This window comes from Cydia amplana, chromosome 13 (genome assembly GCF_948474715.1).
Source record: "Cydia amplana chromosome 13, ilCydAmpl1.1, whole genome shotgun sequence".
Classification (NCBI taxonomy): domain Eukaryota; kingdom Metazoa; phylum Arthropoda; class Insecta; order Lepidoptera; family Tortricidae; genus Cydia; species Cydia amplana.
This window is the reverse complement of record NC_086081.1, coordinates 33,645-50,998: the sequence shown is the minus strand read 5'-3', so window position 1 is coordinate 50,998 and position 17,354 is coordinate 33,645. Positions and strand designations below refer to the sequence as shown.

The following is a 17,354-nucleotide window of genomic DNA, read 5'->3' as shown; positions in this document are numbered from 1 at the left end:
GCGAGGACACGGCGCAGCATACCCTGGAGGAATGCCCAGCCTGGGAGGGGCAGCGCCGCGAACTCGCGGCAGTGGTGGGGAACGACCTCTCCTTGCCAGCCGTAGTTAAGGCTATGGTTGCCGACGAGAGGTCGTGGAAAGCGGTCCTCTCCTTCTGCGAGGATGTAATGTCGCAGAAGGAGGCGGCGGAGAGGGAAAGGGAGGCCAACCCAGCCTCGCACCCGATCCGCCGCAAGCGCACAGGGGCCCGGAGGAGAGCGTATGCCCATCTCCTCCCCCCCACCTAGCGAGGTCTGGGCAGCGGCGCGGGGGCGTCGCTGCCCATTACATAGGCCTCGCAGAGAGGGCGCGCGTGGTATGCCCACGCGCCTTCTGAGAAGGCAGGGGTAGAAGTTCCTCTCTAGCCCCCCACAAGAGAAGGGCCCGCTGCACAGGCGGGCGGCGCCGGCGTGGTTGCGGTTGCGTACTCTAGAGAACCCGTGGCCACGCCCCACCGGCGGCGTGCAGGCATACCGTTGGTTTTTTAGTGGGTAGCGGCACCTTTGCCGAGTCCCACATAACCCGCATTTCCTCCCCCGGGTGTGCGGGTATGCATAAAGCATTTTTCCAACGAAAAAAAAAAAAAAAAAAAAAAAAAAAAAAAAAAAAAAAAAAAAAAAAGGTTAGGTTCCACGGACCTCCACGGACCTGCTCGGGTGTCCGAGTGGGCGGGGAGGTGAACCCCGACGTGGCGCGTCCCCAGGTGGTGGATAGGGGAATGCCCCGGCCCTTTGTCGTGCTGGGGTAGGACGTAGTCCCGCGAACCAAACACCAGGGGGGGAATTTGGGGGGCTTTGTGCCCGAGAATGGCTCTCCACGCGTCCCTCTGAATAAGCAGACGGCGCAGTGGATGAGCAGAGAGGAGGAGCTATGAGAGCAGTATGTAGGGTCAATCAAGTCACTGTTTCGCGCGCGGACGTCTGGGGAGGAGGCTGAGGGCTCCCTGACGCGTCGTGGATGTGGGTGGTTGCCGGATTGGAGAGCCTTCTGCTTTTCTGACATTGCCTAGCTGTCTGGAAGGATTGTGCATTGGGCTTCTGTGAAACCCAATTGCAGATCTATTTCTCCGGGCGGGTCGGCGGTGTCAGCGGATCGGGAGGATCGCGCACCGGATGCCGCGCGGATCTGTTGTGCGTCTGGGGGGCTTTTGGCTTCCAATGACGGCTGCGGGGGGTCACATTCCGGATCTTTGCCCGAGGAGCAGTTCCTTGATTGATACCCTGAGGAGTGGCTGGGCGGGTGGCTCCGCGTGTCCCTCTGAATAGCAGAGGGCACAGTGTGAGCTGCAAAGTCCCTGTTGGGAATTTCTAATAGGTCCCCTATTAGAAATTACCTCTGGCGGGGGGAGGAGTGGGGATGGCTCCGGCCACCAAGCGCGGCGGATGGAAAAGTGGAAGAAAACCACTATAAAAATCACCCCAATCCCAAGGTGTGTCTGGCGTGCCGATGGGATGCGTGGCTGGAGGGAGTCCAGTCACAAACGTCAGGGAGGGGCATACCTCCTCAAAATAGCACACAAAATGAGTGGAAACGAAAATGTAGAACTACCCCAGGAGGTTTCAATCCTCCATGTCGCCACAGGACGGGCAATTGCCCATGCTGTGGCGACATGCCGCCTTCCGTATTCTGGGGGGGCAAACCACTCACGATCCCGAAACGACAACACAAGCAAACACTTCATGGACACCGATTTGCAGAGTGATTTGGTATTGAGGCTGCAAGGAGGGGGTGATGGGGAGAATAGCAGTCCGGCGGAGGCAGGAGCCTCCACTGGCCACCCCAAGGATGGATTCCGACCATTTCAGGACGCCCAGGGGCGCTGGGTGTTCCATGATGAGGACGTGCCTCCGGGGACGGCGGTGGATTCTACACGCTCCCCACCCAAACCCGCTAGGGGGCTTAGTGAGAGACGGCAACCCGTAGTGCGAATAGAACGCATGCCAGAAAGGGTCCCCTCTCTTGGCAGGGAGGAGTTCTTCTCCCCCATGAGAATAGACACGGGTGACCTCCCTGGGGACGGAGTATTTTTCTCTCCGGTGCCAACCGACGGGGAAACCGCCGAATCCGACGTTTCGCTGACTGCCCAAATGGCCGCAGGACGGAAGAGGCAGCGAAGCAGTGGTAGCGACACGGGAGCATCGCCGAGCGGCGAGGCTTCCGATCTTGCGGAGCGAGGAAAGTCCGCCTCGGGGCCCTCCAAGCGAGGAACAGGCCGCCAACCATCCACGGCGCGCCACGCCGGGCTAACCAAGGAAAAGGCTAAGCGCCGGGAGCTCGAGCTGCAAACTGAAGAGGACCTGATGGCCGCGTCCAAAATGGTGACGCTAAGACGGCTTGCCCGCCATCCGGATTCGTTTGGGACGACAAGTGGGTCAGACGACGAAGAAAACCGCACTGTCCTGGCCCTAAACCAGCAGGTGCGTGATAGTCTGGGGCTTATCAAGGACGTGGCCACCAAGTCCAAAAACCTAAAGGGCACGTACCAACGAATCCTGAAGGAGGCTGTGGCTGCGATCAGGGAAGCTGTCGGTGAGATGAGGGGCCGGACTGTCTCCGATGAGACGAGGAGGCTCGCCGCCGAAAACGCTCGCCTTAAGGCGGAAATGGCCGAGCTCCGTAAGGAGATGGGCGACTTGCGCACTAGCCTTGGGCAGCGCCTCGAAGGGACGCGCCAAGAGACGACGACATCACCTGCTCGGGAGCAAGGTGACTTAGAGCGCAATATCGTGGCCAAGGTGACTGAAATGATGGGTACAAGGTTGAGCGCCCTGGAGGAGAAACTGCTCCCACAGCAACCTACTCAGGTGTCGTCTGCTCCCACACCTTCCAAAGCAGGAAGCTCTCCCCCCGGTCACACTCCAGCACCTACCAACCCAGCGGGTGCGAAGCGGGCTGCGAAAAAGAATAAAAAGAAGGAGGGGCCCAAAAAGCGTCCTACGAGTGTTCCTGGCCCCGCTTCCCAAGTCCGGCAGCCTCGGCTGCAGACAACAGTGCCTGCCTCGGAAGAGGAATGGACGACTGTGGTCAAGCGGGGTAAGAAGAACAAAAAGAAGTCTCCCGTTGGAGCAGCGACGACTGCGAAGCCGCAACAGCCGGCGGCACCGCGGAAAGCGCAAGAAGGGAAGGGTCGCAATAAGACCAAGGCGCTACTGCGCACCCCGCGGTCAGCCGCCGTAGTCCTCACCCTGGAGACGGGAGCAGAAGAGAGGGGCGTTACCTACGGAACGTTGATCACGGAGGCCAAGTCCAAAATTTCCCTGGATGGGCTCGGTATCACCGGTCTAAGGTTCCGTAGGGCAGTGACAGGGGCGGCAATCCTGGAGATCCCAGGCCCAGACACCACCAGCGGCAACCAAGCAGACTCTCTTGCTGCCAAGTTGAGGGAGACGCTTAATGTGGCCGACGTCCGCATCTCTAGGCCGGTAAAATGCGCGGAGATGCGCATTTCCGGCCTGGATGACTCGGTTACAGAGGAAGAGCTCGCCGCTGCCGTGGCGAAAGTTGGAGGGTGTGCCCTAGAGGCAGTGAAAGTTGGCCGGATCTCCCGCGCGCCAACAGGCCTGGGCACAGCGTGGGCTCGCTGCCCCGTAGCAGCCGCCAAGAAAGTGGCTGAGGGGCGACTCCTCGTCGGTTGGGCTTCGGCAAACGTGAAGCTGCTGGAGTCCCGACCCCTGAGGTGCTTCCGCTGCCTGGTGCCTGGCCATGTTAGGAAGGGGTGCACCTCAGAAATCGACCGCAGTGACCAGTGCTACCGATGCGGTCAATCTGGTCACCGGGCCAGGGACTGCACCGCCGCGCCCCACTGCACTCTGTGCACTGCAGCGGGCAAATCTGCTGACCACAGTGCCGGCAGCAGTACCTGCGCGATGGGGGCTAAAGCCCCAAAACGCATGTCCCGGAAGGTGACCAACAAATCAGGCACCCCTGGAGTGGCGGCGCCTCTGGCTGCACAAGAGGGCCCGATTAGCAATGCGCCAAATGACGAGGTCAACTAATCGGATCCTCCAGGCGAACATAAACCACTGCGCCGGGGCGCAAGATCTCCTCCTGCAGTCCATGGCGCAGTGGTCGATAGATGCTGCCGTGGTCGCCGAGCCGTACTACGTCCCCCCCAGCCACAACTGGGCTGCGGACCTGGATGGCTTGGTGGCCATTATAACAAAAGCAGGGGTAGAGGGTATACCGCCCCCCTCCACGTTGTCGAGGGGTCGAGGCTATGTGGCTGTCCTCTGGGGCGAAATTACCCTGATCGGGGTATATTTCTCCCCCAACAGAAGAGTCTCCGAGTTCGAAGCCTTCCTCGGCCAGCTGGCGGCTCTCGTTGGGCAGACCCAACCGCGCCAGGTAGTTGTCGCAGGTGACTTAAACGCCAAATCCATGGCCTGGGGCTGTCCCGCAACCGACATTCGCGGAGACCTTCTAGAGGAATGGGCGACGATGACCGGAATGTCGGTTCTGAACCGAGGGTCGGCCAGCACCTGCGTGCGCTGGCAGGGAGAATCCATAGTGGACGTGACGTTCGCGACCCCGGCACTCGCGACCCGCGTCCGTGGCTGGAGAGTACTGGAGACGGTGGAGACATTATCAGACCATTTGTACATCCGGTTTGATGTCTCCACGTCCTCCGGAGGCACGACAGACACGGATCGTCGTCCGAATGGCCGTGCTGCGACCCCTTACCCTCGTTGGGCCCTGAACAGCCTGGATCGCGAAGCGGTGGAGATAGCGTCCCTCGTCCAGGCCTGGACAACATCTCCTGGGCCTGTGGAGACCGAGGAGGAGGCAGCCTGGTTCCGCGAAGCCATGTCACAAGTCTGTGACGCAGGCATGTCGCGAGCCAAGCCACGGCCTCCGAAGCGTCAAGTGTACTGGTGGTCGCGAGAAATCGAAGAACTCCGATCCCGCTCCAACAGGGCGAGACGCCAGTACACACGGTCCCGTCGACGCAGACACCGAGACGTTGAAGAGGAGACGCGGCTGTACAGTGCCTACAGGGAGGCGGTCAAGGCGCTGCAGCTCTCCATCTGCGAGGCAAAGGCGAGCGCCAGAGCGGAGCTTCTCGAGACTCTAAACCGAGACCCATGGGGGAGGCCGTACAAGACGGTCAGGGGTAAATTACGCCCTTGGGCCCCCCCCTTGACAGAGAGTCTCGAGCCTCGACTACTGGGGGTTGTTGTTTCCAACTTGTTTCCGAACAGACCGGAACACCAGCCCCCAGAAATGGCACCTCCCCATCAGCTCGCAGGGTTCGAGGGTGCGGAAGTCGGGGTGCCTCCGGTAACGGAGGCAGAGCTAGACGCAGCCGTGCGGAGGCTAAAAGCCAAAAACACGGCACCGGGTCCAGATGGGATCCCAGGACGCGTCCTGGCTCTGGCGCTGCGGTCCCTAGGGGAGAGATTCCGCGGGCTACTGGACGCCTGTCTACAGTCCGGCCAATTTCCGACCATATGGAAAACCGGCCGGCTCGTCCTCCTAAAAAAGGATGGGCGTCCCGCGGAATCTCCATCAGCCTACCGTCCGATCGTATTGCTCGACGAGGCTGACAAGCTCTTCGAGCGCATCATCTGCTGTCGCCTCGTCGAGCACCTCCGAGGTGTGGGACCCGACTTGTCCGAGCAGCAGTTTGGATTCCGGGAAGGCAGGTCGACCGTGGATGCGGTCGCACGCATCAAAGCCCTCTCGGATGAGGCGGTTGACCACGGTGGGGTTCTCCTGGCGGTGTCCTTGGATATCGCCAATGCCTTTAACACCCTGCCGTGGTCGTGCATTAGGGAGGCGCTAAAATACCACAAAGTGCCTCCCTATTTGTGCCAAATAGTCGGGGCCTACCTCTCGGAGCGGTGTGTGGAGTATCCGGTCCGGGGTGGCGGGCTTATAAGGTGGGAGACATCGTGCGGTGTTCCACAGGGCTCGGTCTTAGGGCCGCTCCTGTGGAACATTGGGTACGACTGGGTGCTGCGGGGGGAGCTTCTCCCGGGGTCAAGTGTGACCTGCTACGCAGATGACACGCTGGTCACGTCCCGGGGGACCTCGTACCGGGAAGCAGCACGCCTCGCCACCGTGACGGTGGCACAGGTGGTGAGACGTATAACGATGCTGGGTCTGGAGGTGGCGCTACACAAGTCCGAGGCGCTCTGCTTCCACGCAGCCCGGAAGGCGCCGCCTGTAGGATCCAGCATCGTCGTTGGTGGCACCCGAATCGAGGTAAAGTCCAATATGAGATATCTTGGACTTGTCCTCGATTCCCGATGGAGCTTCCGCGAGCACTTTGCCCGCCTGACCCCCCGACTAATGGCAGCTTCGGCCGCACTGAAGAGGCTGATGCCCAACATCGGGGGGCCGGAGGTGGCGAGCCGCCGTCTATATATGGGGGTGGTGCGATCGATGGCCCTGTACGGGGCGCCGATCTGGGCGGTGAATCTGGCGGCCCGAAATGTCGCCCTGCTGAGAAAGGCTCAGAGGGCGATGGCCATCAGCGTCGTACGCGGCTACCGCACCACCTCATATGATGCGGCGTGCTTGCTGGCGGGAACGCCTCCGTGGGATCTGGAGGCGGAGGCCCAAGCGTCTCTATACGAGTGGCGCAGGGAGCTCCGGCTGCGGGAGTTCCATCCTGCGCCTAGGGAGGTAGAGGCGCAAAAGCTCCTCGTCCGGCAGTCCATTGTCCTCCAATGGGAGGAGCAACTGGCTGGACGCGAGGAAGGGCACCGGACTGTCGAGGCGGTCCGGCCGGTCCTACAAGACTGGCTGGAGAGAGAGCGGGGCTCGCTAACATTCCGGCTGGTGCAGGTGCTCACGGGGCATGGCTGTTTCGGGAGCTACCTGCACCGGTACGCAAGACGGGAGGAGACGGCGGAGTGCCACCAGTGTGGCTGCGGCGAGGACACGGCGCAGCATACCCTGGAGGAATGCCCAGCCTGGGAGGGGCAGCGCCGCGAACTCGCGGCAGTGGTGGGGAACGACCTCTCCTTGCCAGCCGTAGTTAAGGCTATGGTTGCCGACGAGAGGTCGTGGAAAGCGGTCCTCTCCTTCTGCGAGGATGTAATGTCGCAGAAGGAGGCAGCGGAGAGGGAAAGGGAGGCCAACCCAGCCTCGCACCCGATCCGCCGCAAGCGCACAGGGGCCCGGAGGAGAGCGTATGCCCATCTCCTCCCCCCCACCTAGCGAGGTCTGGGCAGCGGCGCGGGGGCGTCGCTGCCCATTACATAGGCCTCGCAGAGAGGGCGCGCGTGGTATGCCCACGCGCCTTCTGAGGAGGCAGGGGTAGAAGTTCCTCAAGAGAAGGGCCCGCTGCATAGGCGGGCGGCGCCGGCGTGGTTGCGGTTGCGTACTCCAGAGAACCCGTGGCCACGCCCCACTGGTGGCGTGCAGGCATACCGTTGGTTTTTTAGTGGGTAGCGGCACCTTTGCCGAGTCCCACATAACCCGCATTTCCTCCCCCGGGTGTGCGGGTATGCATAAAGCATTTTTCCAACGAAAAAAAAAAAAAAAAAAAAAAAAAAAAAAAAAAAAAAAAAAAAAAAAAAAAAAAAGGTTCCACGGACCTGCTCGGGTGTCCGAGTGGGCGGGGAGGTGAACCCCGACGTGGCGCGTCCCCAGGTGGTGGATAGGGGAATGCCCCGGCCCGTTGTCGTGCTGGGGTAGGACGTAGTCCCGCGAACCAAACACCAAGGGGGGGATTTGGGGGGCTTTGTGCCCGAGAACGGCTCTCCACGCGTCCCTCTGAATAAGCAGACGGCGCAGTGGATGAGCAGAGAGGAGGAGCTATGAGAGCAGTATGTAGGGTCAATCAAGTCACTGTTTCGCGCGCGGACGTCTGGGGAGGAGGCTGAGGGCTCCCTGACGCATCGTGGATGTGGGTGGTTGCCGGATTGGAGAGCCTTCTGCTTTTCTGACATTGCCTAGCTGTCTGGAAGGATTGTGCATTGGGCTTCTGTGAAACCCAATTGCAGATCTATTTCTCCGGGCGGGTCGGCGGTGTTAGCGGATCGGGAGGATCGCGCACCGGATGCCGCGCGGATCTGTTGTGCGTCTGGGGGGCTTTTGGCTTCCAATGACGGCTGCGGGGGGTCACATTCCGGATCTTTGCCCGAGGAGCAGTTCCTTGATTGATACCCTGAGGAGTGGCTGGGCGGGTGGCTCCGCGTGTCCCTCTGAATAGCAGAGGGCACAGTGTGAGCTGCAAAGTCCCTGTTGGGAATTTCTAATAGGTCCCCTATTAGAAATTACCTCTGGCGGGGGGAGGAGTGGGGATGGCTCCGGCCACCAAGCGCGGCGGATGGAAAAGTGGAAGAAAACCACTATAAAAATCACCCCAATCCCAAGGTGTGTCTGGCGTGCCGATGGGATGCGTGGCTGGAGGGAGTCCAGTCACAAACGTCAGGGAGGGGCATACCTCCTCAAAATAGCATACAAAATGAGTGGAAACGAAAATGTAGAACTACCCCAGGAGGTTCCAATCCTCCATGTCGCCACAGGACGGGCAATCGCCCATGCTGTGGCGACATGCCGCCTTCCGTATTCTGGGGGGGCAAACCACTCACGATCCCGAAACGACAACACAAGCAAACACTTTATGGACTCCGATTTGCAGAGTGATTTGGTATTGAGGCTGCAAGGAGGGGCTGATGGGGAGAATAGCAGTCCGGCGGAGGCAGGAGCCTCCACTGGCCACCCCAAAGATGGATTCCGGCCACTTCTGGACGCCCAGGGGCGCTGGGTGTTCCATGTTGATGACGTGCCTCCGGGGACGGCGGTGGATTCTACACGCTCCCCACCCAAACCCGCTAGGGGGCTTAGTGAGAGACGTAAAGCCGTAGTGCTAATAGAACGCATGCCAGAAAGGGTCCCGTCTCTTGGCAGGGAGGAGTTCTTCTCCCCCAGGAGAATAGACACGGGTGACCTCCCTGGGGACGGAGTATTTTTCTCTCCGGTGCCAACCGACGTGGAAACCGCCGAATCCGACGCTTCGCTAACTGCCCAAATGGCCGCAGGACGGAAGAGGCAGCGAAGCAGTGGTAGCGACACGGGAGCATCGCCGAGCGGCGAGGCTTCCGATCTTGCGGAGCGAGGAAAGTCCGCCTCGGGAACTTCCAAGCGAGGAACAGGCCGCCGACCATCCACGGCGCGCCACGCCGGGCTAACCAAGGAGAAGGCTAAGCGCCTGGAGCTCGAGCTGCAAACTGAAGAGGACCTGATGGCCGCGTCCAAAATGGTGACGCTAAGACGGCTTGCCCGCCATCCGGATTCGTTTGGGACGACAAGTGGGTCGGACGACGAAGAAAACCGCACTGTCCTGGCCCTAAACCAGCAGGTGCGTGATAGTCTGGGGCTTATCAAGGACGTGGCCACCAAGTCCAAAAACCTAAAGGGCACGTACCAACGAATCCTGAAGGAGGCAGTGGCTGCGATCCGGGAAGCTGTCGGTGAGATGAGGGGCCGGACTGTCTCCGATGAGACGAGGAGGCTCGCCGCCGAAAACGCTCGCCTTAAGGCGGAAATGGCCGAGCTCCGTAAGGAGATGGGCGACTTGCGTGCTAGCCTTGGGCAGCGCCTCGAAGGGACGCGCCAAGAGACGGCGACATCACCTGCTCGGGAGCAAGGTGACTTAGAGCGCAATATCGTGGCCAAGGTGACTGAAATGATGGGTACAAGGTTGAGCGCCCTGGAGGAGAAACTGCTCCCACAGCAACCTACCCAGGTGTCGTCTGCTCCCACACCCTCCAAAGCAGGAAGCTCTCCCCCCGGTCACACTCCAGCTCCTACCAACCCAGCGGATGCGAAGCGGGCTGCGAAGAAGAATAAAAAGAAGGAGGGGCCCAAAAAGCGTCCTACGAGTGTTCCTGGCCCCGCTTCCCAAGTCCGGCAGCCTCGGCTGCAGACAACAGTGCCTGCCTCGGAAGAGGAATGGACGACTGTGGTCAAGCGGGGTAAGAAGAATAAAAAGAAGACTCCCGTTGGAGCAGCGACGACTGCGAAACCGCAACAGCCGGCGGCACCGCGGAAAGCGCAAGAAGGGAAGGGTCGCAATAAGACCAAGGCGCTACTGCGCACCCCGCGGTCAGCCGCCGTAGTCCTCACCCTCCAGACGGGAGCAGAAGAGAGGGGCGTTACCTACGGAACGGTGATTACGGAGGCCAAGACCAAAATTTCCCTGGACGGGCTCGGTATCACCGGTCTGAGGTTCCGTAGGGCAGTGACAGGGGCGGCAATCCTGGAGATCCCGGGCCCAGACACCACCAGCGGCAACCAAGCAGACTCTCTTGCGGCCAAGCTGAGGGAGACGCTCAATGTGGCCGACGTCCACATCTCTAGGCCGGTAAAATGCGCGGAGATGCGCATTTCCGGCCTGGATGATTCGGTTACAGAGGAAGAGCTCGCCGCTGCCGTGGCGAAAGTTGGAGGGTGTGCCCTAGAGGCAGTGAAAGTTGGCCGGATCTCCCGCACGCCAACAAGCCTGGGCACAGCGTGGGCTCGCTGCCCCGTAGCAGCCGCCAAGAAAGTGGCTGAGGGGCGTCTCCTCGTCGGATGGGCTTCGGCAAACGTGAAGCTGCTGGAGCCCCGACCCCTGAGGTGCTTCCGCTGCCTGGTACCTGGCCATGTTAGGAAGGGGTGCACCTCAGAAATCGACCGCAGTGACCAGTGCTACAGATGCGGTCAATCCGGTCACCGAGCCAGGGACTGCACCGCCGCGCCCCACTGCACCCTGTGCACTGCAGCGGGCAAATCTGCTGACCACAGTGCCGGCAGCAGTACCTGCGCGATGGGGGCTAAAGCCCCAAAACGCATGTCCCGGAAGGTGACCAACAAACCAGCCACCCCTGGAGTGGCGGCGCCTCAGGCTGCACAAGAGGGTCCGATTAGCAATGCGCCAAATGACGAGGTCAACTAATCGGATCCTCCAGGCGAACATAAACCACTGCGCCGGGGCGCAAGATCTCCTCCTGCAGTCCATGGCGCAGTGGTCGATAGATGTTGCCGTGGTCGCCGAGCCGTACTACGTCCCCCCCAGCCACAACTGGGCTGCGGACCTGGATGGCTTGGTGGCCATTATTACAAAAGCAGGGGTAGAGGGCATACCGCCCCCCTCCACGTTGTCGAGGGGCCAAGGCTATGTGGCTGTACTCTGGGGCGAAATTACCCTGATCGGGGTATATTTCTCCCCCAACAGAAGAGTCTCCGAGTTCGAAGCCTTCCTCGGCCAGCTGGCGGCTCTCGTTGGGCAGACCCAACCGCGCCAGGTAGTTGTCGCAGGTGACTTAAACGCCAAATCCATGGCCTGGGGCTGTCCCGCAACCGACATTCGCGGAGACCTTCTAGAGGAATGGGCGACGATGACCGGAATGTCGGTTCTGAACCGAGGGTCGGCCAGCACCTGCGTGCGCTGGCAGGGAGAGTCCATAGTGGACGTTACTTTCGCGACCCCGGCACTCGCGACCCGCGTCCGTGGCTGGAGAGTACTGGAGACGGTGGAGACATTATCAGACCATTTGTACATCCGGTTTGATGTCTCCACCTCCTCCGGAGGCACGACAGACACGGACCGTCGTCCAAATGGCCGTGCTGCGGCTCCTTACCCTCGTTGGGCCCTGAACAGCCTAGATCGCGAAGCGGTGGAGATAGCGTCCCTCGTCCAGGCCTGGATAGCATCTCCTGGGCCTGTGGAGACCGAGGAAGAGGCAGCCTGGTTTCGGGATGCCATGTCACAAGTCTGTGACGCAGGCATGTCACGAGCCAAGCCGCGGCCTCCGAAGCGTCAAGTGTACTGGTGGTCGCGAGAAATCGGTGAACTCCGATCCCGCTCCAACAGAGCGAGACGCCAGTACACACGGTCCCGTCGACGAAGACATCGAGACGTTGGAGAGGAGACGCGGCTGTACAGTGCCTACAGGGAGGCGGTCAAGGCGCTGCAGCTCTCCATCTGCGAGGCGAAGGCGAGCGCCAGAGCGGAGCTTCTCGAGACTCTAAACCGAGACCCATGGGGGAGGCCGTACAAGACGGTCAGGGGTAAATTACGCCCTTGGGCCCCCCCCTTGACAGAGAGTCTCGAGCCTCGACTACTGGGGGTGGTTGTTTCCAACTTGTTTCCGAACAGACCGGAACACCAGCCCCCAGAAATGGCACCTCCCCATCAGCTCGCAGGGTTCGAGGGTGCGGAAGTCGGGGTGCCTCCGGTAACGGAGGCAGAGCTAGACGCAGCTGTGCGGAGGCTAAAAGCCACAAACACGGCACCGGGTCCAGATGGGATCCCAGGACGCGTCCTGGCTTTGGCGCTGCGGTCCCTAGGGGAGAGATTCCGCGGGCTACTGGACGCCTGTCTACAGTCCGGCCGATTTCCGACCATATGGAAAACCGGCCGGCTCGTCCTCCTAAAAAAGGATGGGCGTCCCGCGGACTCTCCATCCGCCTACCGTCCGATCGTATTGCTCGACGAGGCTGACAAGCTCTTCGAGCGCATCATCTGCTGTCGCCTCGTCGAGCAACTCCGAGGAGTAGGACCTGACCTGTCCGAGCATCAGTTCGGATTCCGAGAGGGCAGGTCGACCGTAGATGCAGTCGCGCGCATCAAAGCCCTCTCGGATGAGGCGGTTGACCACGGTGGGATTCTCCTGGCGGTGTCCTTGGATATCGCCAATGCCTTTAACACCCTGCCGTGGTCGTGCATTAGGGAGGCGCTGAAATACCACAAAGTGCCTCCCTATTTGTGCCAAATAGTCGGGGCCTACCTCTCGGAGCGGTGTGTGGAGTATCCGGTCCGGGGCGGCGGGATTACAAGGTGGGAGACGTCGTGCGGTGTTCCACAGGGCTCGGTCTTAGGGCCGCTCCTGTGGAACATTGGGTACGACTGGGTGCTGCGGGGGGAGCTTCTCCCGGGGTCAAGTGTGACCTGCTACGCAGATGACACGCTGGTCACGTCCCGGGGGACCTCGTACCGGGAAGCAGCACGCCTCGCCACCGTGACGGTGGCACAGGTGGTGAGGCGTATAACGATGCTGGGTCTGGAGGTGGCGCTACACAAGTCTGAGGCGCTCTGCTTCCACGCAGCCCGGAAGGCGCCGCCTGCAGGATCCAGCATCGTCGTTGGTGGCACCCGAATCGAGGTAAAGTCCGACATGAAATATCTCGGACTTGTCCTCGATTCCCGATGGAACTTCCGCGAGCACTTTGCCCGCCTGACCCCCCGACTAATGGCAGCATCGGCCGCACTGAAGAGGCTGATGCCCAATATCGGGGGGCCGGAGGTAGCGAGCCGCCGTCTGTATATGGGGGTGGTGCGATCGATGGCCCTGTACGGGGCGCCGATCTGGGCGGCGAATCTGGCGGCCCGAAATATCGCCCTGCTGAGAAAGGCTCAGAGGGCGATGGCCATCAGCGTCGTACGCGGGTACCGCACCACCTCATATGATGCGGCGTGCTTGCTGGCGGGAACGCCTCCCTGGGATCTGGAGGCGGAGGCCCAAGCGTCTCTGCACGAGTGGCGCAGGGAGCTCCGGCTGCGGGAGTTCCATCCTGCGCCTAGGGAGGTAGAGGCGCAAAAGCTCCTCGTCCGACAGTCCATTGTCCTCCAATGGGAGGAACAACTGGCTGGACGCGAGGAGGGACACAGGACTGTCGAGGCGGTCCGGCCGGTCCTACAAGACTGGCTGGAGAGAGAGCGGGGCTCGCTAACCTTCCGGCTGGTGCAGGTGCTCACGGGGCATGGCTGTTTCGGGAGCTACCTGCACCGGTACGCAAGACGGGAAGTGACGGCCGAGTGCCACCAGTGTGGCTGCGGCGAGGACACGGCGCAGCATACCCTGGAGGAATGCCCAGCCTGGGAGGGGCAGCGCCGCGTACTCGCGGCAGTGGTGGGGAACGACCTCTCCTTGCCAGCCGTAGTTAAGGCTATGGTTGCCGACGAGAGGTCGTGGAAAGCGGTCCTCTCCTTCTGCGAGGATGTAATGTCGCAGAAGGAGGCAGCGGAGAGGGAACGGGAGGCCAACCCAGCCTCGCACCCGATCCGCCGCAAGCGCACAGGGGCCCGGAGGAGAGCGTATGCCCATCTCCTCCCCCCCACCTAGCGAGGGCTGGGCAGCGGCGCGGGGGCGTCGCTGCCCATTACATAGGCCTCGCAGAGAGGGCGCGCGTGGTATGCCCACGCGCCTTCTGAGGAGGCAGGGGTAGAAGTTCCTCTCTACCCCCCCTCAAGAGAAGGGCCCGCTGCATAGGCGGGCGGCGCCGGCGTGGTTGCGGTTGCGTACTCTAGAGAACCCGTGGCCACGCCCCACTGGCGGCGTGCAGGCATACCGTTGGTTTTTTAGTGGGTAGCGGCACCTTTGCCGAGTCCCACATAACCCGCATTTCCTCCCCCGGGTGTGCGGGTATGCATAAAGCATTTTTCCAACGAAAAAAAAAAAAAAAAAAAAGGTTAGGTTAGGTTAGGTTAGGTTAGGTTAGGTTAGGTTAGGTTAGGTTAGGTTAGGTTAGGTTAGGTTAGGTTAGGTTAGGTTAGGTTAGGTTAGGTTAGGTTAGGTTAGGTTAGGTTAGGTTAGGTTAGGTTAGGTTAGGTTAGGTTAGGTTAGGTTAGGTTAGGTTAGGTTAGGTTAGGTTAGGTTAGGTTAGGTTAGGTTAGGTTAGGTTAGGTTAGGTTAGGTTAGGTTAGGTTAGGTTAGGTTAGGTTAGGTTAGGTTAGGTTAGGTTAGGTTGAGGTTAGGTTAGGTTAGGTTAGGTTGAGGTTAGGTTAGGTTAGGTTAGGTTAGGTTAGGTTAGGTTTTTTTTTTTTTTTTTTTTTTTTTTTTTTTTTTTTTTTTTTTTTTTTTTTTTTTTTTTTTTTTTTTTTTTTTTTTTTTTTTTTTCCACTTCTACCTCCAACATGATCGGAGCCTTTGTATATCTACTCTTTCATTCCAGTTCTCTCTCATCATGCTTCTCGCACTTCCATGCTACATACTTTATCTTTCTTTCATCCTTCGTCATCTATTATTTACAAGGTGGGAGTCCTTGCTAGCTACTCTAGCTATTTGACGTGCTTTAAGGGAAATGAAGGCCAACAACAATATTTTTATTTTCCATTTTCCTTACTCTTATACCTATATGTTACATTCTGTCATAGGTTTGTATTCGAATGAGGCATTACAGCAGTATTCTGATTATTATTTTCAAGCGTTACAATTGTCTTAAGCCTATTTTTATACTTATCTATTACAGTTCTATCATTGTATGCTTATTTGAAAATATAACCATTATATTTAATAAGCATTCTTTGTTTATCTATTTATATGTTACATTAGCAATATATATTTTAATTTTACAGACTTTTGTATTGCTCTTACATAACTCAGCGAGCTCGGTGGGCCACCACGGGAAAATATGTGAACCTGGCTTCAAAGTCTGGGTCAGTTTTCCATGAAACTGTCCCCAGCTTGCTATTTGTCTGTTTTTGTGGCATATTATACAGCGTGTAGCTTTTCTGTGTGTTTCTTGAGTTTTTAATCCAAACTTTTGTTTTATCAAATCGGTTGTGCTGGTAGTGGTCCACTTCGCTGATGAGTCTTCCCCATCCCTTCTTGCGGTGTCGATTTCCAATACTGATTTTGTTGTTTTTTGGCTTTGGGCCGTTTGTTTAACATTAGCAGTACGCTACTGAGGCCCGTGCTAAGGCGTCCCACTTTTTTCTCACCGGGCAGTCTGTGCTAAAGGCGTTGTGGTCCCAGCGTTCCATCTTCGCCTTTTTGCAGTTCTGGCAGGATGGTGGTTCGTTCAGCGTCCAGTTTGGGCATTCAATCTTGAGGTGCGGGTCTCCGCAGTGGCTACATAGGTCATTTGTCTCCTTGCAGAGGCGTCTTCCATGCCCGTAGCCTAGGCATCGGGTGCACTGCACCAGGGGGGACTGGTCTTCTACCCTGACACTCTGCAGATCTATTCGCACTCTATTACCCTCTGTTGCTCTCCTCCAGACCTTTGGGGAGACGCTTAGAACGATATGCCCGGTATGGGGGTTTCGCGCTCTCCTTCTATATTTTACAGCCATCTTGCTTTCCTCGTCATCGAGATCGTGGAAAATCTCCCCGTTTTGGTTTTTGAGGGCCTTTAAGATGTCTTCATCGCTGTGTATCAATAACACATCCCTCAAAACAATTAGCGGGTTTTTATTTTCCACTTCCTCAACGACCAGGTGCGCTCCTGCTGCTTCTAGCTTTTCCTTTATCTTTCTCCGTTCCTCTTGAGTCCTGCATCCCATTACTATCTTCCTATCTTTTGCCTTCCTCACTCTTTCTACCTGTATCCATCCTTCTTTTGCGTCCATAGCCTTCCGCACTTTCTCGAGCACCTCTTCTCCTGTTTCGAGGTCGTCTTCTGAGGAAATCACTACCGAGTGCAGCGTCGGCCGCCCAGGGGCCACTTGGTCGGGGCGGCTCGCCACTGCACTCGCGTAAGTGTTGCTCTTTAGGCTCTCTCTGTGGTGCTCTAGTGCTTCTTTTAGCTCGTCCATTTTTGTTATATGTTCTTTTTGCTTCACAGCTTCTGCTTCGCTAGCGTAGGTTATTCCCATCGCAGACATTTTTTCAATTTTTTCTCCTTGTTTCTTCATCTCTTCCTTTAGGTCTTTCATCATCTTGTTGTTTTCCATCAGCAGATTTGAATTTTCTTTTATATTCTGCGCGCACATCTGTTGGTCTAGTTCTTGGTCAGGTTTTGGGCTTGGGGTCGGAGGTGTGTTTTGTTTGGAGGTCTGTTCAGTAGAACAGGGCTGCGGTTTCTCCAAGCGTTTCTTCTCCTGTTCCACTTCCTTCACCAGCCTGTATAGTTTCTCTATAACCTCATTTACTGAGGCTTTTATTTCTCTTTTTATGTTCCCGGACTTATCCATTTGACTCTTTGCTGTTTCCAACAGTCGTCTGGCCTCTGCGGTTTTTGGGAACAAGGCTGTTTTGGTCTTGGGGGGGCCAGCCTGTGAATGTTTTTGCGTGCTATTTGTACCCATGGCAGGCGCCGGGAGGGTCGCGGGAGCTGGTTTCGATGTCGCGTCCGCCCTCGCGGGCTCCGCTGACTGTGGGTTTGGTGACAGGTGGAAGGTCCGGCCCAGCTCCCATTCCCCAATGCTGCTCCTCACTGATGGGCGTGGGTTTATCCTTTCCGGCTTTGTGGGCTCCATCTCCGTATCTGCGCCCTTTATAGGAGTTCTAAACATTGCCATGGATAGTTTTTATCTGAACCCCTGTAAAGGGGGGGTTTTTATGTATTTTTAGTCAAAATAAACAAAACAATAAACAATAAGGTAACAATTAACAATTAAAATAAAATTAGTTTTCGCCAGTTGGGTCGAAAGGTCTGTT

General features: G+C 58.2%; 1 protein-coding gene across 1 annotated transcript; it reads left to right on the top strand.

Annotated features, from left to right (window-relative positions):
- Window positions 1-1,718: 1,718 nt before the first annotated feature.
- On the top strand, window positions 1,719-4,034 carry LOC134653657 (uncharacterized). The gene is made up of 2 exons (XM_063509051.1): window positions 1,719-2,919; window positions 3,109-4,034. The coding sequence occupies exons 1-2, from the start codon at window positions 1,719-1,721 to the stop codon at window positions 4,032-4,034; spliced, it is 2,127 nt and encodes a 708-aa protein (XP_063365121.1).
- The last annotated feature ends 13,320 nt before the right edge of the window (window positions 4,035-17,354 follow it).

Coding starts and splice junctions, on each gene's coding strand:
- LOC134653657 (XM_063509051.1), top strand. CDS start 1,719: ATGGACACCGATTTGCAGAGTGATTTGGTATTGAGGCTGCAAGGAGGG. Junction 2,920..3,108: donor AGCACCTACCAACCCAGCGG/GTGCGAAGCGGG, acceptor CCGTTGGAGCAG/CGACGACTGCGAAGCCGCAA.